Source organism: Myxine glutinosa, chromosome 9 (genome assembly GCF_964187855.1).
Source record: "Myxine glutinosa chromosome 9, kmMyxGlut1.1, whole genome shotgun sequence".
NCBI lineage: Eukaryota > Metazoa > Chordata > Myxini > Myxiniformes > Myxinidae > Myxine > Myxine glutinosa.
Window position 1 is genome coordinate 96,995,510 of NC_136269.1, and position 27,194 is coordinate 97,022,703.

Here is a 27,194-nt window from a genome sequence, read left to right on the forward strand (position 1 = left end):
ATTTGGTGCAGGGAAGGACGCTTACCCGGGCCGAGATCCCACGCACCATCTCGGCACAGAGCCGTCCAATGGCCCGATCTCGACCTGCCGGAACGCCTCAACAAAAAGGGGTCACCATGAAGACCCTTCCTATCGGGCTGCCCGCTCCGCCTAGTGGAGCTCAGACGCGGCCGTTCCGAGCGAGGCCCAGCGTGGATCGCGTGCGGCGGTTCTTTCGAAACCGCCGTGGTTCGGATCCTCGCTGGTCCTCGCGGCACGCGAAGCTGCCCGGCGCGCACCGAGGGCCCGATTCGGCTATACGTCGCTCTAACCGCTAACCCGGTTACCGTCGATGCTTCACCTGCATGCTCACACGCATACGTGACCCCTTTCACCCTCACCGAGCTCGGTGCTCCAACGCCGCCCGTACACCCCGCATACTTCGTTATTGCACTCGTTCTTTCGCTCACAGACTTGGTCACACACCTGACCACCGCACACCTTTGCACACACTCGTCGTTCGCACACCTCACCAACACACCGCTCCGCGCCCCCTCCTCGGTGACAACCACAGGTGTGCTCTCACTTGCACACCCAACCACGTGCCTCACTACCAATTCCAGTGTGCATTCCCACACACGCTCTACCATTCCAGGTGTACATCCTTTCTCACCTGCCACAACCAACTCACGCTCCGTGTCACTCTCACTACTCTCACCTCCACACTCGGTCGCGCACTCACCCTTACTTTGACAGCGCACTCTTTCCTCATGCACCCGTCCGTTACACACCTTTCTCGCGCATCCTCTTGCGCACACTCTCCCGTTACATCCTCCGTAACACTCACCACAGGTGTGCATTCTCTCGTTACATCCTCTGTAACACTCACCACAGGTGTGCACTCTTTCGTTACATCCTCTGTAACACTCCCCATTCCGCGCTTCCATGTGCCCCCTCGCACACGCGCTACGACCAACTCACTCTCGACAGCACACTCACTCCTCGGCGCGCACTTTTTCCTCACACACCCCAGAGTCGGACATTCTCGCACACCTCCTCTCTCGCACACCGGACCTGTCGCACACTTCACCAACGGCCTCTCACGAACACCCGGGTCCAAAGCAACCCCCAAGCCGACTGAAGCTCCCCTCACATCATATACATTTCCGCGTATATCGCCACTCACCTTGGCACCTCGTCTCCGCACCTCCTTCGCCACCTGCAAACTCTTTATTTGGTTAGTGAGAATATCATCACGATTCGAGCACAGACCTTGTACCAATTCCATTACTTCCTCCTTTATCTCTTTCTCAGTTTCCCTCCGTCTCTTCTTAATTTCACTCACCCCTTCTTCCACCTCCTCTAATTTTTCCTTTACCTCCTTTATTTTCCGGTGCGCCCCCTCTATTTCTTCCTCTAACGCCACCTTAACCGTTTCTATGTGTGTCCTCACCTCCTGGTCCTTCGTCTCCATTACTTCTGTCACCTCGTCCAACCTCGTTGTCAGTCCCTCACGTACCATCTGACATTCCTTCTGTGTCGCTATTAATTCATTTTTAATGTCTTTTTGTGTCGCTTTTAACCCCCGATTATTGCAGTGTTCTTTTCCACTTGGTCCACGAGTTCCTTTTGTCCCACTGTCAGCTGTTCTACTCCCCTCGTCAGACCCTCTATTCCCCCCTGTAACCTAGCCGTATTATTCCTCACCTCTTTCTCCATACGCTTCTCACCTCGCTTTACCTCCTCGCGTACCCCCGAGACCTCCTCGCTTACACCTCGTCGTATCTCCTCCTTCATCTCCTCCATCTCTTTTGTAGATGCCACCCTCATCTGTCCCAATTCATCCCTCTGAGCATCCAATTTACCTTCTAACCCGATTTTCACCTCCTCTATCTGGTTCCCCATCCGTTTGATTTCCCGGGCGGATTGCTCCCCTATCTCCCGCAATTTGCCTTCCATCCTATCTTCTAGCCCCGTTAACCCATTTTTCACCTCTTTTATCCCGTTGTCTAACCCCTCAAATTTATTGTCTAAACGTTCACTGGTACCCCTTGCTTCGTCCCTCATTGCCCCCATCATTCTGTTTTCCTTTTTTTTTTACTATCAGCCCTCGCTTCGTCCCTCATTGCCCCCATTTGGCCCCCCAATTGCTGACTATTAGCCCTCATCTCGTCCCTCTGCAGGTTGAGGGACGCCTGCATTTGCATCATAAATTGCTCCATGAGGGCCTGCATGTCAATCCCTCCCACTTGTGCAGCGGGCGCGGCCGCCGTAGCCATGTGCGAGGCGCCATTTTGCGTCCCTTCAACCACGTGCGCGAGAGCGCCATTTTGCGCGCCTGAAACCTCCTCAACCACCTCCTCATTGTTCTCCTCCCTCTGATCCTGGGTTACTCCTAACCCCTCTTCTAGTTCCCCCACCGGCATCCCGTCGCCTTGACCAGCCATGGCGCGACTTTCAAATTTAGGATTTAAAAAACTAAATCTTGGGCGCTCCAAATTTTGACCAAATTTTTTCTAGATGTTTTTTTTTTTTTAAATTTGGTTCGGGCCTCGTATCCCACTCCCAGACACCAATTGTTACGGACCGCGGACAAGATGTTGTTTTGCCGAGCGGATGGCGCCGCGGCCTAACAGTTACCCCGACTAACCCGATTTCTGAACGTTGGCCAAAATCGCGCCACAGATATTCAATGGGGAAAAGACTAAAGCGAAGGATGTGAAGAAGAAGAAAGACAAAGGGTAAGGAATACAAATATAATTTATTTACTATATACAACCAAAAGTAACCAAGGAGAAGGAAAGATAATAAAATAATATACAGAAGAATCAGAGACACAGTGCAATTATTAGCTTACCTACAGTCTTAATTAATCCCCAGGGACAGAACAAACAAAGACAGACTCACGCGGGGAATGATGATAGGAATGGCAGGAGGTGGATGGCTGGAGGGGGAGGAAGGTTCAGCTGGACCCGCAGAACGGTCGGGTCGGGGATTAGCAGCCGCCGCCGCCCTTTCTCGATCGGCGCGTTTAACAGCCGCCGTTCCTCTTCCGATCGGCGCGTTTAGCAGCCGCCGTTCCTTCGCGGCCCTGCTCAAAAACTGCCGTCAAGGCCCCCAAGCTGCTGTGGCTGAAGCTGCTGTGGCTGCTGCTGCTGTGGCTGAAGCTGCTGTGACTGAACTTGCGGTGGCTGGAGCTGCTCTTTTAGGGATCCCTTACTCAACTCTTCTCGTACTCAACTCCACTCTTCTCGTACTCAGTCCAACCACCCCTCTTTGCACGTCTCCCTTTTGGTCCAACCACTCTCGCTTGGTCCAACCTCTCACTCGGTTCTTGCGCACACGCTTTTATAGCGCCTCAGGCGATCAAGCCCCCGGCCTTCAGGACACGCCCCTCGGTGAGCTCGCTTCGGCCCTGATTGGTGGGCACAGGCCCTCTGACTCCACCCTTGATGACGATGGGCGGGCACGCCCTTCTTCCCCGAGCTGAGCACATGCTTAATGGCGGCTATTGTAGTTGGCAATAGAAGTTTTGGGAGTGGGAATGGGGAATGAAAGGGAATCTATCTTATTTCACTTGGTGCAATGGAGTGTCATCTTAATGGAAGACAAGGCCTTACCCTAATACACATAATATGGAAATAAGCTACTGAACAGGGATATTATGGTGTCCTTCATGTATGCTTTATGGAACTAACTACGGGAACGCCCTTTGACCTTTATACAACACTGGAGTAAGGAGGGCGATATTTTACCACATTTTACACAACAACAACAACAAAAAAAAACCATTCTCATATCCACAACAATACGTATAGCATGATATTTCAAAGTTGTGGACGAATTATGACAAAACTTGGTGGATGGGTTGGGTAAGTGACAAGAAGAAACCGATGAGATTTTGGTTCAGGTCCGAATCCAGATCCGGTCTCTCAGTGGGATACAAAATGTAAACTGTTCAGACTGGCGGATGTATGCTCTCTACCATGTGCAGTTGTACCAATGTCTTATTGGTACGTTGTACCAACGTACCAATGTCTTATTCTGTCAATGCCATCTTATATTTAGTTACAATGCCTCCTTTTAATCCGTTCAGTCCACTTGAAAGTAACCTTTCCTCAAAGCGTTCACCATGCTGGATGACGTCATAGATTATTGTCGCCATTGATTCAGGTAGTCAGGGGATTGCTGTTGGTCTATAGCCCTCTCGTTCTATCAATCCCCACACCATCCCATGACGTGTCCTTTACGGATATATCTTCTAGTCAGTAATAATAACAATGCATTTGCAGTTACAGCTGCAATGTGGCCAATTCTATTTCTCTTAAACAAAAAGGAAAATAAACAAAGTAAAGATGCTGATTTTTTAAAAAGTTTTTTTTTTTTTTTTTAAAGCTTACCTTCGAAACAGGTTTTCAACAAATATGTACCTTGCACTGTATATCGACCTTTCCATCATCCTCGTGCGCATTTTCTGCAGAATATCAATAACGAACTAAGGGAATTTGAAGGACATTCAGACCTTCTCAAGGACGTTGCACTGATAATTTCCTTTTATCTGTTTGAATGCACAAATTATCTCATGCTTTGCTTCATCATGTCACTTTGGTACTTTTCTCATGGCACGTATGTCCAAGAGATTTTAAAACACTTTACCAGACCAGACCTTACATGGACCACGAAAGACTCGCTCCCTTTAAAATGAACCTCGAGACTAATTTCGACAAGATAATTACAAACAAGTTTTAAAAACGCATATCTTGCGACTTTTTTAAATCAATGTGTAAAAGACAGTTCGTTCTAAGGATTCATGTTCGCTTACCATTGGGCGCGTGTGGACATCGAGCATGGTGAGCTGGATGTAGGTCTGCAGAGTAATGCCCCAGCGTTGAGGGTCTCTGTACATCAGGCTCTGCACCACACAGTACATTTCAGCTCAAATTGTGCGTTTCAATCGTTTAAAAAAAAAGAAAAAAAGTTGCAAAACCTGCAATGATAACTTCCCACGACATGTAGATGTTTGTTGCTCAGTCAAAATGTAGTAATTGTATGTGCACATACAGGGTTCCAGGCATTTCCCTTTCTATCTCCACCCACCCACTCCAACTGCATCCCACCACAAACCTCACAGGAATAAGGAAGCCTATTAATGTTGTGCACTCACTCACTGCATTGCATTGAAGCATTGGTCTCACTATCTGCCATGATCTTTCCTGGGAAAACCACATTTCCAAGCTGGCCTCCAATCCAAAGCCAGTCGCCGACTGGGCATCCTCCATCGTGTGAAGTCCTTCCTTAGCACACCTGAGCTCCTCACCACATACAAGGCTTTCATCCACAGCTTGATGGAATACTGCTCTCCCCTCTGGGCTGGTGCTTCTGTCTCACACCCAGTTCAGCTTCTTGCTGTTGAAACCAAAGTATTCAGAATCATTGGAATCTCCCGCGATGAAGCGGCTTCTGAGGGCCTTTCACTCACTCACCGCAGGCAGGTTGGTGGTCTTTCTGTCTTCTACCGACTCCTCTCCGGCCTTGCTCCTCCAGCTCTTGGCTCTGTCCCCCAAATATTCCTACAGGTCGCACAAGATCTGTCGGCAACCGTCTTTTTCCATCTCTTATCTTCCCCCATCCAAAACCTTGATCTTTTCTACCCCCGTTAATTCACCCCAGATCCACTTTTTTGAAACACCAACTTCTTTCCTGGAAGTCCTAGCAGTGCCCATGTGTTTTATACCTCTCCCACCCCCCCCCCCCCTCCTTCCCACACCTCCAAGCCCTCTCCCTCCTACAGATCTCCCGATGTTCCTGCTCTCAAATGTTGTACTTATGTGCTTCCCCCTCCCTCCCCATCTCGTCTCCCGCTCCCTTTACCGTATGTTTTATGTGTCGTTTGTTTTTTTGTGATTAATGTTAGCTCTTACACGAGCCTCGATCTTGTATACAAAAAAAAATAAAAAATAAAAATGAAATGATGGTTCCTGCATGGATTGCAAGCAGTCATCTTAAAATGTAATATACACAAAGAATTAAGTTAAGCACCCCCCCCGTTTTTTTACAACCTCGCACATTACAAGTTTGTTGTCGTCAAAACAGTGTAATATACCCATGATATTGCTATATTTTCTGGAGAAGTGATATTATGGTCACATAAAAACATAACAATCATGCCGTTTTCAATATTTTATTCTGAATAATTTAAGGTGAAATTTTTTGGGAATTTTAGGCATATTTTCACCTCAATTTAAGTATGGAGCTATAGGTCCATCACGGACAGTGTGGATGACGTTTATGTTTTCTAACGTACAGTCATTGTTCTGAGAAGACCTCTAGCGATCTTTGCGTCAATAACGTGTGTAGGACCCACGTGATCGGATCACTGACTCAACCCTACGTCTCATAGACCCTGTAAGCCGTCGTATGCGTTGCTGTGGCAGGTTGTTCCATTCCCGATGTAATGCACGTTCCAATTCATCCAGATTGGCTATTGGAGGGACCATCTTCGCAATTTGCCAATGTATACATATACACAAAGAATATATATATTAGGGGGTGCTTAACTTAATTCTTTGTGTAGGGGTGCTTAACTTAATTCTTTGTGTATATATGTGCAAGCGCCAGTTGGGTTGCTGGTTAACTCCACCACTGGCTGGGCCATCCATTCATGGAAGTGTGGACAGAGGCTGAAAACCAGTTTTGACAGTGGGGCCACAATTTGACACAATAAGTAAAGGAATTGACGAACAAGATTAGAAGAAAACGGAGGAGAGGGGGGACACAGTAACCTGCAAATTTGCGGGTTGGGTTATGTGTGGTTAATGGGGGTAGAAAAGATGACAGGGGGGTTGATTTATGGGTGGATGATCCTCCTTGCACCAAAAAAACCAAACGGACACATAAAACATATAACAAAGGGAGTGGGAGACAAGGATGGGGAGAGAGGTGGAAGCACATAAGTACAACATTTGAGAGCAGGGACATCGGGAGATCTGTGGGAGGGGGAAGGCTTGGGGAGAGGAGGCACGGGAAGGGGAGGGGGGGGGGGTGTGGGAGAGGTATAAAACACACCTAAACCGTTAAGCCACAACCAAGCTATCCCAGCACATGGGTTACCGCTGAAGGAAAGGATAACAATCGCTAATGAAAGTGTCTGGACTATAACGAAATGTGTTTGTTGGAAAGAAGTTAAAATCCTAAAGATGAAGATGATTTTAGTGACCGAGAAAGTGCAGTTCCAAGAAGTGCTTGGTGTGGTGACAAAGGGAAAGAAAGCTGGAGTCAATTGTTAAATCATGGGAAGTGTTGAGCAAAAGAAAGGAAGACACGAAATGGTGATTGCAAAGGTAATAGCTGCCGAGGAGGAAGACTTGTAAAAGCAGGTGGGGCAACAACGGCAAAAGATGAAAAGTGTGAATCTGTGAAGACAAATCTTTCCTGGAACCAGCTATGGGCGAGAGAGAGCAGAGTCAATTCAGGTTTTTAGTTGGGGATATGTATGACGTGTTATTTCCAAAGGAAAACATGGTAATGTAGGACATGGCAGGACATGGCAGGACAGCCCGAGTGTTATTTCCAGTGTACACTTTCATCTTGCCCTGCCTCAATGCACATGTCCACCAAGTGTCAGAATAAACTCATGGAAGTTGTAAGGGAATCGGCAAGGCTGTTTATGCAAAATGGGTTTGCACATGGAAGTTTCATATCGATTGGGGAAGGTTGCCTGACACTAAGGAAAGTGAGGGAAGCAGAGCTGTCTAACCTGGGTTTGAATCTCAGCCGAGCTATAAACTGTCATGCTGGTGTTTCGCAGGCAGAGAAAGGCATCAACGTGTCTGTTGTTCCACTGATGGACGTTAAAATTAGGTGTGGATTTTGAGGGGTTAGTTCAGGCTGGAATTTCGCCCGGTCCCACTGATAACTCACCTACTCTTTGTCTAAAGACACTGTAGGATCTTTAACATCCACCGACAATAAATGCTAGCATAAGGGTCCCCAGACTAGGGCATGCCCGTACTATATATATATCTAAAATTATATCCCCCCCCTCTATTTACATGAAATGGTTTGGTCCATTCGCAAAGCCAAAGCGAACGGCTTGCGAGTACGGTGACAATCCCCCCCCCTCTATTTACATGAAATGGTTTGGTCCAAAGCGAACGGCTTGCGAGTACGGTGACAATCCCCCCCCCTCTATTTACATGAAATGGTTTGGTCCAAAGCGAACGGCTTGCGAGTACGGTGACAATCCCCCCCCTCTATTTACATGAAATGGTTTGGTCCAAAGCGAACGGCTTGCGGAGTTTGGTAAAGAAATCGCCATAGCGTGCACAAACGCGCAGGAAAGCGAAAGAATCGCAAATTGGTTTTAATTAGTTTTAAAACATAGTTTAACGCCAACATAGCGGCAACATAGTTTGCCAACGTGAAATAAATGAATACGCTCTCAAATGTGCCGTCCGAGGCAGAGTCTGTTCGCCACGTTCGGCACACGTGATAACTCGCTGCTCTCTGATTGGTTGAATCGTTTTTTGGACATAGCTCGGTAACTACTTGTCCGATTAATATGAAACCTTGAAAAGGCACATCCTCGGGTCCCCAGCAATATACCTGGCAAGTTTCAGGTATATCGGACCCGTGGTTGTCGAGAAACAGCGGTCACAGACAAACATACATACACACAGAGATTACTGGAATTATAGATAGATTAACATCCCATTCAATGAATGCTGCGTTTTTGATTAAATGCCCTGTCTACAAAGCACCAATCAGACAGTTTATAGTCAGAGAAACAAACTTGACCTGCAGTTCAAAGGTACTCCATCTCTGTGCCATACTATAGGACCCATCTCCATTTTATCATAGGAACTAGTACTTGTGGTAGTAGGCATTTTGGAACTTGACAGGAGCTTCTTAGTCACTTCCACCGATATGCCGGATATGGCCTATAATAACTCTCCCAGCCACCACATTTTTACCCTAGCAGGAGAGGGTATTGCATTTGGGTCCGTTTGTCTGTTTGTCTGCACAGAATAAATATGATTTTCTCGGCAACCGTTGGTCCGATTTACAGGAAATTTACACCATAGGTGCAACTCCACCTGTATAATTTTTAAATTATAATTATGACGTCATATGTCACGTGGTATGGGCGCCATCTTGGAAAAACCGCCAAAAATGGGCATGGGCACCAAAAAAAACTTTGCACCTCTATATCTCCTAAAGTGCTGCATAGAAAATATTGACACATGGCTCATTGTAAAGAACTCTCCATGGGGAATAAAATATGTTAATGATGATATCATAGGTGCCTCTATTATGAGGTCATAATTCGACAAGTACAAAACTTCATCCGATCAAGATGAAATTTATTGAGCATCATCTAGGGGAAAATTGGTGGAGAAAAAATAATAATGATGTTATCGGTCACGTGGTTCAGTCGACATATTTGTTTTTAACACAAAAGCCTTACAAACCACTGAAAACACATCCTGGCGAGGGTCTGCAATCTCTGATGGCTCTTTCTTGTTCTCGTGTTTTTCATCTCCCACACACAATTAATAGAAAAACCCTCTCTATACTCCCTACAGTGGATTGTCAATCAGAATAGTGGACAGGTTCTGACCTCCTTCCTGATATGATAGTATTTCTACTTTTGTATCCATCCTCTGAGAGAATAGTCGATAATATGCTCACAGCTCTTTGCCATAGATGCTGAAAGATCCATCACTCGTTGGCTCGTCTAAGGACAAAATTATTCAACTACTTCATTGCATTCAGAGGACAAAAAGTATTGCTTTTCAATTAGCATGTGTAGAAGAAGATTCAGTCCATCGATATAAACAGACTTGTTCTCCGGCATAAAAATAACATCAAAGCATGACGGATGGAATGCAGCAAGGGAATATTTCAAAGGTGACTTTTCAAACAGTTTCTCTGCAGACGCCACACGAATGTTCCTGCAGTTGTCTCAAAAACGTGAGCAATCGTTTGTCACCAAGGTACGCTTTATCGCCACCAAAGGTGGATGAAGGTTATGTTTTCATGTGTTTGTTTGTCTGTGTTGCAGGATATCTTAAAACATTGTGGACGGATTCAGATGAAATTTGTTGGACAGGTTGGGTGTGTGACGAGGACGAAATGACATCTTGGTGAAGATCCGCACCTGAGAATTTTTAAAAGTGATTCTTCACCATTGAGGGCCAAAAACGCTATATAGCACGATATCTCAAAAAGTTATGGAACAGGAACGCCTTCCTGTTTATTTGTTGGGATGACATGAATATATTCAAAGCAGACAACTACATCTTAGTTGAAAGGTGTTGATGAAAAGGCTGCACAGTTTACGTTTTGTATCCACTACTTCTGAGCGGATCGGATCTGCATTTGGACCTGAACCAAAAATGGAGTTGGCCTGCTGTTGTCACCTAACCACCTCATTCACCAAGTTTTGTCATAATCCGTCCATAACCTTTTGATATATCGTGCTATATATCGTATTGGCCCTATCACTCATTGGTGAAAATTCACATAAAATTTCTAGTATCCAGATCCAGATTCCGAATCTTCACCAAAATCTAATCATTTTGTTCTTGTCACATACCCAACCTCTCCACCAAATTTAGTCTGAATGCATCCACAACATTTTGAGATATTCTGGTCAGAGACAAACAGAAAGCCAAACAAAGACAGGGGCGAAAACATAACCTAATGTCCACCTTCAGTAGCACAGGTAAATATTTCAGTCAGGAATAGGTCCTGCATGGTATCAACCTCTTTTGTCCTTTCCTTTTGTTCTGCTTGGGTTTGAAACCCTTTTATTGCATGAAGGCATCTCAACCCAGATTTATTGTTTTTACTGCCAACATTTTGAGCAGGTGACGAAACATGCAACGGCAGGATGACATGTTTGAAATGTGATGATGATTGCACAGCTGCTTCTACCTTGTGTTGTGATTACGGAAGAAGACATAGTGCAATGTTCGGAATGTTATTTGTCCGTCAGGCTCGGGGGATTAAACAACGTGTTCGTCAAAAGGCACCTCAAGCATGTTCCATAGTTTGGCTCAGACTATATTTCAATCTTCTGTTATGTATTGGTTTCTGGGAAGGGGGCGGGAGGGTCTGTACACCTGGAAGATAAAGTACCTTTCAACTTTTCAGTACATGGCTCTACCACATTTTATATACAAGTGCCTTTATAAAACAAACAATTAATGCAAAATGGGAGTCATGAAGGGCAGAAGTGTAAGCCACAGGAAATGCATGGAATAAAAAATGGAAATATAACTCATCGATTTAAAAATTTAAGACAAGGTAGAGAAGGTGGTACCACACAAAACAAATAATTGATACGAATAATAGTACATGTTCCCTTGCAAGGAACTTCAACGGAGAAAGCCATTGGGTCCATCAAAGCCTGCGCTATTATTACCCTATTAAACCATCAAAGCAAGGAAGCAGCACGTACCATTTTTAACTAAAACCTTTGGTATCACTCGGCTGGGTTTGCACATCCGAACTCCCACTCAGTGCGGATGCTCTAGCTTCTAACCATTACACCACCGAAGTTGTGGTGCAAGTTAAGGTTGGTTTTGATTGTAGGCTGTAGATGGCCTTGAAGTACGTACATTCGTCTCTAAGCTGTCTAAGCCCGTCTTTGAATCCTCAACAAGCCATAAACTGTCAAAACAGTACTTTGGCCAAATTGTACGTCTTCCCGACCAATCAAATTTGTCACATGCCCTCAGGGCGGAGGGGAGGGAGCGTTTACTGCTTGAATGGCAATGTTCCCAGATGATGGGATTATATTCATGACAGAACTGAGGAACCCCACTCCCCACCCATAAACATCGTCACCTGGATGGTAACCTCTGGGAATGATGCAACCACACTCGGAGGCCACTGCTGCAGGCCAGAGTCTAAATTCCGAGGATGGCCGAACGAAACACTTTTCCTCACAGATCCGCGTCGAGCGGTTGCCGCAGACCTGTGAACCAGCGAGGCTATTCCCACACTGTTTATTAAAACGAATTGCACAAATTTGATTCTCTAGGGAGTGCAAATGATACCGACACAAATATATTGTTGCAGATATGATTCCTGCATGTTAATAAATGCCTTATATTAGTTATTTCAATGGTGAGTGTTTCGAGCACACGTAAATGTAATTAAATGTCATTTAGATGTGCGTCACTAATTCGTATAGTTAGAGACATCACACCCACCCCATTGTGTGTGTCTGAAGAACTACATCCCGTTTGACCCAATTATTTAATGTCCTCGTCTTTGTACTTTATTCTAAGTGTGCTTTATTATTGTTTGGCTAGGCCTCCAACCATTAGTTTAGGCGAGAAAAGGCACCCTTATTATCCGGGCCTCGCCGTGTCACCAACTCAGCAAGGTGATGGATCTTGTGAGGTTCACCCCACCCCAGGACAGACAACCAATTGAGAGCGAGATAGGAGGGGTGCATCACGTCACCGATGATGCCCAGACCCGAGCTGATACAGGGAGCATGGTATGGGAATGACGATGTAGATGCTGTGACTGATTGCAGCAGTAAGGTATGCGAATCTGCCGGGCGACGTCACACCTCTACCCGACCTGCCATGCCTCGTTCCGCCGGCATCATGTTCACTCTGACCAGGCCAGCTCCATTCTCCTCCTTGCAGCTGCTCACATGGAGCTGGACAATCGTTCTGCCAATCATTCATATCTACTTGGGCCTAGCGACCTCTGCTTGTCCTGTGGTGACCTGTGTCGTGTGCGTCTGGGGCCTAAGGCACAGATAAATTCAGGTTCCCGTTTGTCCGCTTGGATAGTTCCACGAGCGCATATCAGTAGGGGTCAACCCTGGGGGATTTATGAATTGTGATCTCTGTACGTAGGTGCTTTTTTGTATACATTGTGAAAGCTCGTATAAGAGCCAACACACAGAACATATAACAAAGAGAGCAAGAGACAAGAGTGGGCAAGAGAAACCGTTACACCACACAATATACTTGTTGAACGTGACTTAGTCTGGCACATCCTCCTTGCTTAGGAGGGTTTCATCATAGCTCTGGGGAAATCTGATTGAGATAAAGAATGGCCACGGTCTTGTTCCGCGAGAGTTCCCAGCAATCTTTGTTATGTTTGGCTAAAAGGTAAGATCTGTCCCATGGTGCCCTGGGTGCATCACTCACCCGGCACAGTAATTTCAATCTGTACGGTAATGTGACATTGGGCGCAGGACCCGAAAGGAAATCTCTGCGGCAGGCGACTGCCGTGGTTGCTAATTGACTCACCGGATTCGAACCGGGCATCTGGGTCGGCCAGAGGACCGTAACAATATGATGATCAGTCAAGCAACTGCAGGATCCATGGATGTGAAAATGCCCAGGAAATCTTCGAACCGGGCATCTGGGTCGGCCAGAGGACCGTAACAATATGATGATCAGTTAAGCAACTGCAGGATCCATGGATGTGAAAATGCCCAGGAAATCAGGCCATTATTGAACACCTCGCGCTCGCGGCCATGTTTACTAACCTTGAAATGGGTCAGATGATAAATTGTTTCCCCACAGATATTTGTCATCACAAGAACAGAAAATCAGAAATGGTTTGTAAATGAACAAGCAATTCAAGTTCATACCTTGACAACTCTCTATTATAATGCCAAAACATAGGCTGTTTATCTCTGAGTGTAAAGAACAGTTGCCTAGCTTCACTGTGTTCGTGCCTCTTCATCTTTTAGAGAACGACTCATTCATCACTCTGGATGCTGCCCAAGGTTACCACTGGAACATCACCCAAGCAAGAATTACCCCATTTGCTGTACACTACCAGTATAACGATCAGTTGCAATTTATAAGCAGATGTTTGATCATTGACTGTCTCAAGCATGATACCATTACAATGCAGTGTGCCCAGCTTTATACAGGATCCATGGATGCAAAAAAATCCACGACAAAACAGCTTTGATGTATGGTAGCATCAAAGCTGTTTTCCCCATTGTTGACTGGCCATTGTTAAAATGTCAGTGATGGAATAGTCAGTGAAGTACAATAATTTGTCCAATTTGAAGCACTACAAAGCTGGCGTTGGCCTTCACGGAGAATAGTAATATCTTGGTAGCCACAAGTCATGGGAAAAGCCATGACTTGGAGCCAAAAAGAGCTGCTCAGCGTCAAGTGATAGGAACAGCTCAAATTGTGAGCAGCCCTGCAAGCCTCTGTGCCAGACCACCTTATCTGGTCATAATGTCTGGCAAATGGTTATTGTTCTCATTCAGAGGTTCAACAGCAGGCTGCGGCAAAGGAACAACATTTTGCAGATGCATATAAATTACCAGGCCCAAAGAGTCACCAAAGCTCAATACATGATGGTGAAATGTTCATTGAGAGAATATCAGCAGATCGGCAGAGAATCTTGTTCAGGCACAAAATCTTGCACCAAATTTCTGACACATCTGAAGAGTTTGAGGATGTCCACCTCAACTGCGTGAAGAGATTAATTGGACACACACAATCATCCACATTGCCCCAAAGACAAGTTGAGTGCAATATCCAAATTCAAGATATTTTATGCAAACTACAAGCTCTAGTCATTACATATAGCAGACAGTAATGACTGCAGCAGAAAGACATAGAGGCCATTTGGGAATTGTTGAATATCGTTTGTCAGAATAAATCCTAAATGTCAGTTCTATTTATAATTACAATCGGCATTTTTACCCTGTTGTGGAAATCAACCAGATCCACAACTTGTTCCATATGTATGGTTTAATCTCAATCAGATCTTTACATCATCCTGTAAAATACATCATGCGACATACATGTCAGGATCTAGGTATCATATGAGAAAGATTGAATATATCAGTCAATGCAAGCAAGCCTAGAATATAAGTGGGTACGTACCATTCAATTCTACATGTCATTGTATAATGTCGCAGGAGTGGCCTCGAGTCACGGACATCCGAGGTCTTATAGACACCGCCCAGCGGTTTAAGTGAGCACCACACCTGGGTTCAACTTTGGTACATTTTCACCACATTCTCCCCGCCGTTAGAACTATACTGCCGCTAGGCAGGAAGCGAGCGCGCGTCAGCATTAATGGATTGAGGAAGTCATCATATTATTATTGGGGTGTTAAAGACATATTACCCTATTGATTCTTGTCATTGTGCAATTTTTAATGCTTCACACGCTGTCAAAGCGTCTTCAGGGCTTCCTGGAAAGCGCTATATAAGTAAATCCATTATACAGTGGAAATGTCAGTCGGTCCATCCATAGCGGTCAGGGCGGCGAAATACCCTGCCAGCGATTCGCGCGGAGGAGGCGATTCCACCGAGCAGCGAGTAGTCGGAGTGAGCCGGCCGTGTGAGGCACGGCGTGATTCCGACGAGCAGTGCGCGATTCGCGCGGAGGAGGTGATTCCACCGAGCAGTGAGTAGTCAGAGTGAGCCGGCCGTGTGAGGCACGGCGTGATTCCAACGAGCAGTGCGCGATTCGCGCGGAGGAGGTGATTCCACCGAGCAGTGAGTGGTCGGGGTGAGCCGGCCGTGTGAGGCACGGGGTGATTCCGACGAGCAGTGCGCGATTCGCGCGGAGGAGGCAATTCCACCGAGCAGCGAGTGGTCGGAGTGTGCCGGCCGTGTGGAGGCATGGCCGACATGGGAGTCGTGATCACTCACGTGGGAATCTCATCTCGGGCCGAGGCACGCAAATCTAGGATGATTCTCTCGGACGGAGCCGTTAGCGTTTCGAGCAACCGAGGCTAGACTCGTACCTCCGGCTCCAAGCGGGTCCGTCGTTCCGACGAGGTTGCGGCCGCAGGACGTTTCCCAGTAGCCTCCTTCACCAGGCGCCTTGCCGGAGTCCGTCACGCCTGCTCCGGCGTTCGGGCCCCAGGAGAGCAGTTCGCGCTTTGACGGCGCGGTTCCGCAAAATGCTTGCGCATCCGGTCCCGTCGAGGTAGACCGGCAGCGAGAGTCGTCGGAGCTCCGTGGTTGGAGCTGGCTCGATGGGCCCTCAGCTGGTCATTCTTCTCTGAGGTGGGCCGCGCAGGAGCATGGAGAATGTCGGGAAACGCTCGTCTGAGCGAATCGCCAGACTTGTGTCCCGCCATTCCCGCAGATCTTGATTGAGATTAAGTGTTGTGGAAATCAACCAGATCCACAACTTGTTCCATATGTATGGTTTAATCTCAATCAGATCTTTACATCATCCTGTAAAATACATCATGCGACATACATGTCAGGATCTAGGCATCATATGAGAAAGATTGAATATATCAGTCAATGCAAGCAAGCCTAGAATATAAGTGGGTACGTACCATTCAATTCTACATGTCATTGTATAATGTCGCAGGAGTGGCCTCGAGTCACGGACGTCCGAGGTCTTATAGACACCGCCCAGCGGTTTAAGTGAGCACCACACCTGGGTTCAACTTTGGTACATTTTCACCACATACCCATCGCTTCGCTGACCACTTTAATCCAAAGACAACATGTTGTACTTCACAAATATTCTGCTCGATTCACCCCATCATTTGCCCTCGGCCATCTTCCATCTGCTTGGTAGTCAGCCAACATCACCATCGTCATTAACTTCTTCTTCTTCTTTAACAGCCACAATTATTCCCACGTTCTTGTAAGGTTGGCCCATGGTAGCTTGGCCCAAGTTCTTAACGAACATTCGACTAAGGTTAGGGCAGGTATTTGACATTTAGCCATGGTCCCGGCGATAGCTCACCGACTTTTTGTGAAGGACACCATGGGATCTTTAACGTCAAACCAACTAATGCCAGCAGAACAAACAACCGTCCATCTGAGGGATGATTACATTGATTGATGGCAAACACATTGACTAATCACCCTGCCTGTGAGACACTGGGTTTACAGCTGGGTCAGGATTCAAACCCAGACGAGACAGCTCAGAAGCAGGTATGTGTACATCTAGGTCTAGGCCATCTTGCCACCCCCCTCTTTGTAAGCCAACTTTGCTGCTTATATATGGCGCAAGCAAAAAATCACTTCCTTTTCGCTGCGTAGCTCAGTGTTGGATGCTTTGGTTTAAACTTCCACTCAAATGAGTGAAATGAAACATTTTGAAAATTTCGAATTATTCTCACTCAGATTTCAACATCACTGTATTACATATTTTTAAGTTGTTCAAACTTTCTTAAGAGGTGAATTATACATTTTATATTTTATAGAAGCACATTAGATGTAATATCAGCCACCACCATGTGGTAGAATACAATATACATTTATATAGAGAGAATTGGGGTCTTCCCCCAACCTTGAACCTCCTCCCCCAGATATGCTATGCCAACATAAGCCATACATGGGGTACCCTTAGGCAACATGCAAAATTTGGTTCAAATTGGTTCAGTATTTTTTTTTAGTTTTTGAAGAATATATATATATATATATACAGTCACGTGAAAAAGTAAGTACACCCCATGTAAAGTTTTGACTTTTTCAACATATTTCAACATACAGCTATTTGATCTTCATTTCAACAATATTGATAGATAAAGGTGATATAATATAACAAATATCAGGAAACATTTGTCCATTGTATAATTTTAATAAACATAAATGCAAATTTCACATGTGGAAAAAGTAAGTACACCCCTACATTTATTACTACTTCAAATACCTAAAATTAGAATCAGGTGCACCAGCTCAGGTGCAAATGATTAGAACATCGTTAGAGGATCTTGGAGGAACCTGTCATATTTAAACCTCAGACATTTAGTTTGGTTTGTTCTTTGTTGTTGAAGTGTGTAGCGTCACCATGCCTAGATCAAAAGAGCTCTCTGAGGCATTCAGAAAGAAGCTTATAGATGCCTACCAGTCTGGGAAGGGATTTAAAAAGATCTCCAAACAATTTGAAATCAATCATTCGACTGTCCGGAAGATCATCTATAAGTGCAGAAGGTTCCAAACAACTGCCAACTTGTTCAGACCAGGCTTCCCCAGCAAGTTCAGCCCAAGAGCAGACCGCAAGATGCTGAAAGAAGTCTCTAAGAACCCCAGAATGTCATCACGGGACCTACAGGTAGCTCTTACCACGGTTGATGTCAAAGTGCACGAGTCTACCATTAGAAAGAGGCTGCACAAATTTGATCTATACACAAAGAATTAAGTTAAGCACCCCCCCCCGTTTTTTTACAACCTCGCACATTACAAGTTTGTTGTCGTCAAAACAGTGTAATATACCCATGATATTGCTATATTTTCTGGAGAAGTGATATTATGGTCACATAAAAACATAACAATCATGCCGTTTTCAATATTTTATTCTGAATAATTTAAGGTGAAATTTTTTGGGAATTTTAGGCATATTTTCACCTCAATTTAAGTATGGAGCTATAGGTCCATCACGGACAGTGTGGATGACGTTTATGTTTTCTAACGTACAGTCATTGTTCTGAGAAGACCTCTAGCGATCTTTGCGTCAATAACGTGTGTAGGACCCACGTGATCGGATCACTGACTCAACCCTACGTCTCATAGACCCTGTAAGCCGTCGTATGCGTTGCTGTGGCAGGTTGTTCCATTCCCGATGTAATGCACGTTCCAATTCATCCAGATTGGCTATTGGAGGGACCATCTTCGCAACCTTAGAATATATGCCAATGTATACATATACACAAAGAATATATATTAGGGGGTGCTTAACTTAATTCTTTGTGTAGGGGTGCTTAACTTAATTCTTTGTGTATACATGGGAGGTGTGCCAGGAGGAAACCTTTGCTGTCCAGAAAGAACATCAGGGCAAGAGTAAAGTTTGCCAATGAACACCTCGGCAAAGACCAGCACTTCTGGAACAATGTGCTCTGGACAGATGAGTCAAAGGTACAGCTATTTGGCCACAGTACCAGAAGACATCGAAATCCCATTGAGATGTTATGGAGGGATTTGAAACGAGCTGTGCATGCAAGAAACCCCTCAAACATCGCACAGCTGAAAGAATTCTGCAAGGAGGAGTGGGCAAAAATTTCTCCCAGTCGATGTCAGAGACTGGTAGACAGTTATAAGAAACGCCTACTTGAGGTTGTTTCTGCCAAAGGGGGCAATACCACCTATTAGAGCCAAGGGTGTACTTACTTTTTCCACATGCAAAATTTGCATTTATGTTTATTTAAATTATACAATGGACTACAAAATGTAAATGTTTCATGATATTTGTTATATTATATCACTTTTATCTTTCAATATTGTTGAAATGAAGATCAAATAGCAGTATGTTGAAATATGTTGAGAAAGTCAAAACTTTACATGGGGTGTACTTACTTTTTCATGTATATATATATTGTTGCGGTTTTGAGTTTTGTACAATAAAGGTTAAATTTCCCCCCCATAGTTAGTCACACAACAACACGTAGCCTCGGGATAGTGCAGTTATTTCTTAGTATTTGTGAGCATAGTCCTTTTCCTGTGTTAGTCTTGCGTTGAGTAGAATAATGAAAGTAGGTCCTCCATTGCCTTATGCCGCCTCCATTGCCTCCTTGTGCTGCCTTTGGCTTTTTGGCGCGAATTAACACGAGGCAGGCCTGGCAAATCGAGCAGGGAACGAATGAGGGCGGCAGAGAAGCTGACGGTAAGCGCAAGCCGCCAATCAGGGCTCAAAGGGAGTGGCTGCGGCAATGCGTCACAAGGCGTGGTTGGAACGTTCGAGAGGGCTCAGGGCGTGTCCATATAACCCGTTGCGCAAAGCCCCCACGAGGAGTAGAAGTTCGGGCAGCCAGAAGTTGAGAAGTTGAGTTGAGTTCGGGCAGCACAGTTCGGAGAGAGGCGAGCTTGTGCATTGAGCTATTGGAGAGGCGCGGATTGGTGAGAGTTACGAGATCGGAGGAAGACACGCATGAATCAAGTACAAGCACTCGTATTAAAGTGCCGCTCGGTTGAGCTTGAGGCTGAGCCTCTATTGCATTGGGTTACGCGAGTGATAGCGTGCTGGTGACTCAATGCGCTGTGGAAAGCCGCCGAGAGAGGCGTACATTCCCTCCCACCTTCCTGCCTCATCTGCCCCTTTGTTCGAGAGACGCGCTACGAGGATCCCTTTCCACCACCTGCTTGCCATCTTCGCGGGACGTGATGGGACTGTGGAGAGCACGCCAGGCCGCCGTTCCTGGACGACCAAGGCAGCACGTGAACATCATCCTGCCTACAATTCCCCTTTGTGAGTGTGATCGGGCCCGTGTCTGGGAATTAAGCATAACACTGATTAAGTTCTGCTCTGTGTCTGCTTTCTACCAACTTGTACATTGTGTAAATAGTAATTAAATCCTGTTATTCCTTTATTCGACCGTCTCGTCCCTTCCATCGTTGACTAAGCGTGGTACGAATAGAACCGCTCGAATCGGGTTCCAATACTAGAAAACTGCACGGACCACGTGGTACACAATCCGCTCGGTGTACTCAAATTACACGTGGCTCGTGCGAGGCTTGCTTCCCCGCTTCCGTGGCGGCGCAGGTATTTAGGTACGTGCGAGACTTGGTCCCGAAACCCGACCTTGCGTTTGCCCGGAAGGGGCGTTTCAAGTCTCGGTTACGCCGGCCCAGGAACAAGGGGCTTAATCCCCCCTTAGTAAGGGTAGGAAGGGCGGTGGAAAACCGTAACAATTGGTAGTCAGGAGTGGGGATTTGGAACTCCGGACAAAATTTTTGGACACCAAAATTCTCAAAATTTCGAGCGGCCGAAATTTAGTTTAAGAATCCAAATTTAATTCGTACCATGGCTAGTCAAGGCGGTCGAATGCCGGTGGGGGGAGAAGAGGAGGTAGAGGTAGAATTGATGACCCAGGACCCACAGGAAGAGTTGGTAGAAGAGGAGGAAATTGAAGAGGGGGCAGTAGCAGGGGAAGAAAATGGCGGCGCCTCGCACGTGGCGGCGAGGGCCGAGCCCGCAGCGCCAATAGATATGGGCCTTTTTATGGTGCAACTCAGGGCGTATATGGGAGAAGAAATAGGTAAATTGACTGCAAAAATGGATACCCAGAGTGACAAATCCACCAAGGAGATGAAAGATGGGTTGTTAGGGTTGGAGACCAAAATAGACGCCCAAAGTGACAAATCCACCCAGGAATTGGAAAAAATGATGGCAGCGTCAAAGAAGGACATTAAAAAAGCGGGGAAGGACATAAGGCGCAGGTTGTACGAGGAGGTCGCAATGGGGCACGACGAGGTGACGCGGTGTGAGGAACGCGTGGGGAGCGAGCTAGAGCGAGGGGCAGCTAAGTTGATCGGGGCTATAGAAATCGCGACGCGGGGTGTAGAAAAACCGGCGATCGTCAAATTGGATAAAGAAATGTCGGGAGCGCCGGGGAAGGTCGAATTGGAAGATGAAATTTTATGCGCGCCGGCAGTCGTTGAAGAAACAATTGGGGCCAAAGAGACGGCAGAGTCAGAAAATATAGCACAGAGGGTAATGGAATGCACTCAAAGTCTGTATTTGCACCGTGATGTCGGGCTTGCTAACTCAATGGAAAGTTTGCAGGTGCTGGTGGGAAAGGAGGTCCCCAAGGTGAGTAGGAATAATGGCGCGAATGTGTTTGGCGTGAAAAGGTTTTTGGCGCGCTTGGGCCATAAACGAAACCCGGGCGGTCGTGGAAGGTCCATTGTACGGTGTACGAGGGCGACTAGTGCGCGTGTGAGAAAAGTGTGCACGAGAAGAGTGCATGGAGAAAAAGTGTGCAACGATTGGTTGTGTACCAGGAGAGTGCACACCCGTGGGTGTTACAGACTGTGTGCGGGAAGAGTGTGTAACGGTGTTTGTGAACGGCGTGAGTGCGCCTAGGTGTGCAGGCGCGAGTATGGTGTGCGAGGGAGAATGCACACCAGAGGATGTGGACGGAGAGTGTGCGGTAACGGAGTGTATGGGAGGCGCAGGGACGCCTGGGTGTGCGAGTGCAGAGTGGGTCGCGAGTGGTGAGAACGCGGCTCAAGCATCGACACCAACCGGGGTAGCGTTTAGCGCGACGGATAGCCGACGTGAGCCCTCGGTGAGTTGTGTGCAACGGGGACCGGCGGGGATCGATGCCACGGCCGTGTCACAAGGCACGTGCACGATTCGTGCCGGACCCCGCCTGTATGGTTGGTTCCGTGCCGTGGCGGCAAAGACAATCGGCGACGTTCAAGGGGAGGTAGGAGATTTCGGAGCCACGCACCTTTGCGGGTGCGGTGCTCCGACCGGGGCCGGTTGGGCCATCGTGCGTGGGACCGCGAGGCCCCGCGCAGGGATGGGCCCCTGCACCTCGGCCCATCCATGCCTCCTCCCCTGGATCGAAAATGCTGGACGGCCATCCCATACAGGCGACCAACCACCCGAATGGATCGCTCGGCCTCTCGAGGTCGAGCCGTGATGACAATGTATATCCACATGGAGAGGTTTGAGTGTAGTGGACGAATGAGGATAGTGTCTCCTACATGGGGGAATGGTAGTTTGACCATTCCTCACACATCAGGGCCCATGAGCATTAGATTAGGGGGATGGCAGTGATAGGCACATGGGGGTGCCAGCCATGGTTACCTCCACGGGGGCACCGAAGCTAGCCGAGGGAGGGCGAGGATAATGATAGGGATTTAGCAGACTGTAGAAGACATGAGATTTAAGTAGGTACATCTGAACTATAGTGGGTACGTAGGTAGTTTAGATGGATGATAATGATGAAGGGAGTGCTTAGTTTAAAGGGAAGATGGGGAAGCACGACTTTTAGGGGAAAAGCAGTTAGATAGATGATGCTGTGTGTGTGAGGAATTGTGTGTGGAAAATAAATGGAGTTGTGTGAGCACAAAAGGGTGTGCGAGAAAAGTGGTGTGCAAAATAAATGGTGTGTGAGCACAAGAGTTGTGCAAGACGGATGGTGTGCGAATGAGTGGTGTGGAGTGCATGGTGCGAAGGATTGAATGGGAGAAGAGTGGAACCCATTCGCGAAAGCCCGGGGGGTAATGTAAAGTCAGGTTGAGGGCTTAGGCAAAATTTGTATGGATATTCACACCTGTGGTGCAGGTAGTGGCAAAGTAGTGCTTTGGAGGGTGCGTGAGACTGTTAAATGGCTGGGCGTGTGGTTTAATTGGTGCATATGGTTATTGGGGCACTCCGCCACTGGTAGTTTGTCGCCCAGGTGAGCCCCCGGGAAGGCTCTGGGAGCCAGTTAGGGTAGTTGTGAGTTGTTGAGTGGGGCCCGAGGATCCCAGGAGAGGACCCGGGTTGCCCAATGCCAATGTGGGCATCAGGGGGTAAAGTGCCAGGATAGTAACCCTAAATTAGCCATATATTAGCCAATCTGTGAAAAAATTTAAAAGAAGCTAGTTTCAACTGATTTTGGTGGGTATGGGTATGGACAACTTCCAAAAAAAAGTAAGGAGGGATAGGGGTTGGGGAAACCTTTTTATTAGAGGTCAAAGGTCATTGACCTCTGCCTAAATCATATAAAATTGTATTTCAGCAACAAAATATGGTATATAGATGATCTTGGTGTCAAAATGCACAGGATTACGAAAGAAGATGACATAAGATAATTATTGACCCTTGGGACCAAATCCTGACCTCTGAAAATGAGGTCAAAGGTCAAAAAGCTGTTTTATCACTAAAATGTCATATTTATAACAGGAAAATTACCATATTATATAAAAATGAGCAAAAAAAAAACCGAAGAGGTTAATTTCAACTTACGTGGTGGATATGGGGGTTATTATTTATTCCAAGAGCAGAGGGGGAAATTACCTTTCTTGGGATCAAATGTCATTGACCCTAGACTAAAACACTATATATTGCATGAATGAAGTCTTTGTTTTGTCTTTGTTTCAGGAGTGATTACTGAGAAAACCTAGCTAGCCTACATGTACCTTGACTACCCCAGTGCAGTGAGATGTCCCAAAAGTTCCCTGAGGCCTTTGGAACAATACTGTAAAATAACAAAATTACCAGGATGGATATATGTGAAATATGTAGTGAGGACTTTTCAGAAGCAGGAAAGCTACAGAGGTTGTATAGAAAGGGATATGAGAATCTAATAGAGCAGTGTAGACTTATCAACAACTCTTCATTATTGGAGCGATTGGAACAAAAATGGAGTAGCAACACTCCTATGACAGTCCATCGTAGATGCCGAACCCTTTTCATGCAAAAGGAGCCAGATGTTGAGGAGCAAGAGCATGCGCCAAGACCAAAGCGACAAAAGGTGTCTCAAGCAGTAAATGATGACAAAGTTGATGGTAAGATAAAGTAATTCTTTACTTGATTCATGTAAATTTCATTAAGATTCCAAGCCCATACCTGTTTTATGTTATTTTGTTTGAATTTTGAATGTTTGAAGTTAGTATGGTGATTTACATGGGATAGCAACTAACTTTGTCCATGTTTTCATGTAATGTTTTCAGGCCAGGGTTCTACTCGATTTCCGTACAGTGAAAGATGTTTCATATGCAATGAGGACATCCATTTTGATGAAAGACATCCTGATAGACAGCAGACCATACATCGAGCATCAACTATGACGCTAAAGAAATCACTTTTGAGAATCGCAAGTGAAAGAAAAGATAGTCTTGGAATGGCTGTGAAAGGACGCTTGGAAGGAATGGCAGATCTTGTAGCGGAAGAGGCTGTCGTCTATCATAATAAATGCTACTGTTCCATGTACAATGTTCCAGGACAATGCAATGTAAGTATATTAATACAATATACATACATGTACATATTTGTTAAGTTCCTTGTAATATGGGGTACTGCAAATAGTAAAGTATGTCACAATGTGAAATACATTCAAATATTCACATTTCAAAAGAGGCATTCAACAGTTGGTCAAGGCTTATAAGCGGGTCATTTTGAAATAAACGCAGTCCTACACACATTTAAACAATTCATTTTGAAGAAAATTCGTTTGATGAAACAAGCTAGTTTTTTGTACGTTCGTCCTTGCAGTTTCTTCATACTGTTAATATATTTTTCCTTCTCCATTGCACTATTTCTTTATAATTATTTAATAAAATGACGTACTTTGTTTCTTTTCAATCTATCATGACAATGAATGTTTCTATTTTTCTTCAGAAACCAGGCAGGCCTGTACATAGTTGCAAGGAAAATGCCTTCCACCAGCTTTGCGGATGGCTTGACAGTGAAATGGAGAGTGGTGTGTATACAGTAGGTCAACTGCGTGAACAGATGAAGACAATAGTAGGTGATGACATTCCAGTTTATCATGAGAGATACTTCAAAGAAGCACTTGAAAGGTACTATGGTGATAGTATATTCATTACTAATCAAGAACATAGGAAGGATGTTGTCTGCTTTAGAAGCTGTACAGCAAGCATCATCCGAGACTACCATGACACCTCTATTCTCATGACCATGGCATCTTGACACCTCTATTCTTGATCCCAAAGGAAGAGGATGGGAGTTAGATTCCAACAGAAAACTCAGACCAAAAATACTATCTGTTGGTATCGCGCCAGACAACCTTCTGAAAGTAATTTGTTGCAACTGCAAGGAAGGGGAGAGGCAATGTCAAACAATGAGATGCAGCTGCATGAAAGCTCGCATGTCGTGTGTATCTGCATGTGGAGTGTGCTGTGGGCATTGCGACAATGGAACAGATAGCATAGATGCAGAAGAAGAAATTGGTAGCGATGAAGAGGAAACAGACTGAGTATTATTAATTTGTTGTTGCCGATAGATACTGTAAGTTCTAAGTTGTGAGTAGTATTCTGCAAATTGTTGATTATAAATTCACATATACTTTACATACACAAACTATTTGACACTGATGAACTTTACCCCCCCCCCCCCCTGCTTATTTTGACCATTAACCTCGTATTTTGGTGGTGAAGAATCCATTTCATATTTAGTTTGTATCTTGGTATATATAATTCTGTTACTGTTACCAATATGATATTTGATATGATATTTTGGTGATAAGATGTCTATTTTTGACCTTTGACCTCATTTTCAGAGGTCAGTAATTGCTTCCATGGGTCAGTCATTATTCTATGTCATCTTCTTTCGTAATCCTGTGCATTTTGACACCAAGATCATCTATATACCATATTTTGTTGCTGAAATACAATTTTATATGATTTAGGCAGAGGTCAATGACCTTTGACCTCTAATAAAAAGGTTTCCCCAACCCCTATCCCTCCTTACTTTTTTTTGGTAGTTGTCCATACCCATACCTACCCAAATCAGTTGAAATTAGCTTCTTTTAAATTTTTTCACAGATGAACCTTAAGTTAGGGATACTAGGAGGGGCCTTCCCCAGTTAGGTAGTCGCAGGAGCAGGTAAGCTCGGGTGGCGACTTCAGTGGTGGAGGTGCGCAGGTAGGTAGACCTGCTAGTGGAGCCACACGACCCAGCCCCGAAATTGTGCAAGGGCACAGAGAGAAAATTTGAGGGAGTGAGACCCAAATTTCAAGGGCACCGCAGAGTGGGCAATGGGAATTCGGTTTTTAGAACCACATAGTTTAAAGATGGCCGATTGGCAGGGTACGACCCCGGGTAGGTTAAAAGTAAATGTCAGTAGTGTAATTAGGAATGAGAAATCCCCTTCGCATCATCCACAGCCATTCACCAAGGAGGACGGAACTCCACACCAGGGCTTTGTGAACTGTTGGAGTGTAAGCTGCATCATGATGTAATGAGACATTGTGTTTGTTCCATTCCTTCCTTCCTGGGAGGGATTGGGAGACGAATTCGGGGTTAGAGGGGGATATGGGAAACAAGACGTAGAGACGAATTTGTAAATACAAGGGCTAGGGTAATGCAAGCCGACGATGGGGGGTACGGACGGCGAGGGACGAGCCTGCTCTGCTCGCTCTTCCGTGCCCTTTGTGCTGCATTACCTTGTTTTGCTGTGTACCTTTGTGCCATTTCCGCTTTGCTGGTCGTGCTGTCTCTCTACCTCCACCCCAGGACCATTTTGGAGGTGGAGCCGTGCAGCACCATCGACCTGTGCAGCATCCCTCCTGCACTTTGCTACATCTGTGCAGCTGAACTGCGAAGCACTCTGCTGCCATACCCTTTTGTGTAACTTTGCTGCACCACATACACTTATGGACCACAAATTTTGTGGCCTTGCACCTCTGCTGTGCAGCACCTTGCTGCAAATTCACCTTGCATCTTCGGACCACTTGTTTTGAGTGGCATTAATGTCACACGTACAATAAACGCATTTGTTGTGCATTTTTATTATGGTGTGCTAGGGACGAGAAGATTTGTAAGTTTAGTTAG

At 45.8% G+C, this 27,194-nt stretch overlaps 1 protein-coding gene across 4 annotated transcripts in view; it reads right to left on the reverse strand.

Moving 5' to 3' along the window:
• LOC137435209 (thymidine kinase 2, mitochondrial) overlaps window positions 1-27,194 on the reverse strand; it is a 100,717-nt gene that overhangs the window by 27,195 nt on the left and 46,328 nt on the right. For all 4 annotated transcript variants that reach the window (XM_068128786.2, XM_068128788.2, XM_068128789.2 and 1 more), the window contains exons 5-6: window positions 4,802-4,891; window positions 4,380-4,453 (exon numbers count right to left, since the gene is read on the reverse strand). In XM_068128786.2, the coding sequence (XP_067984887.2) occupies window positions 4,380-4,453; window positions 4,802-4,891 (164 nt within the window). The remainder of the gene's footprint in view (window positions 1-4,379; window positions 4,454-4,801; window positions 4,892-27,194) is intronic.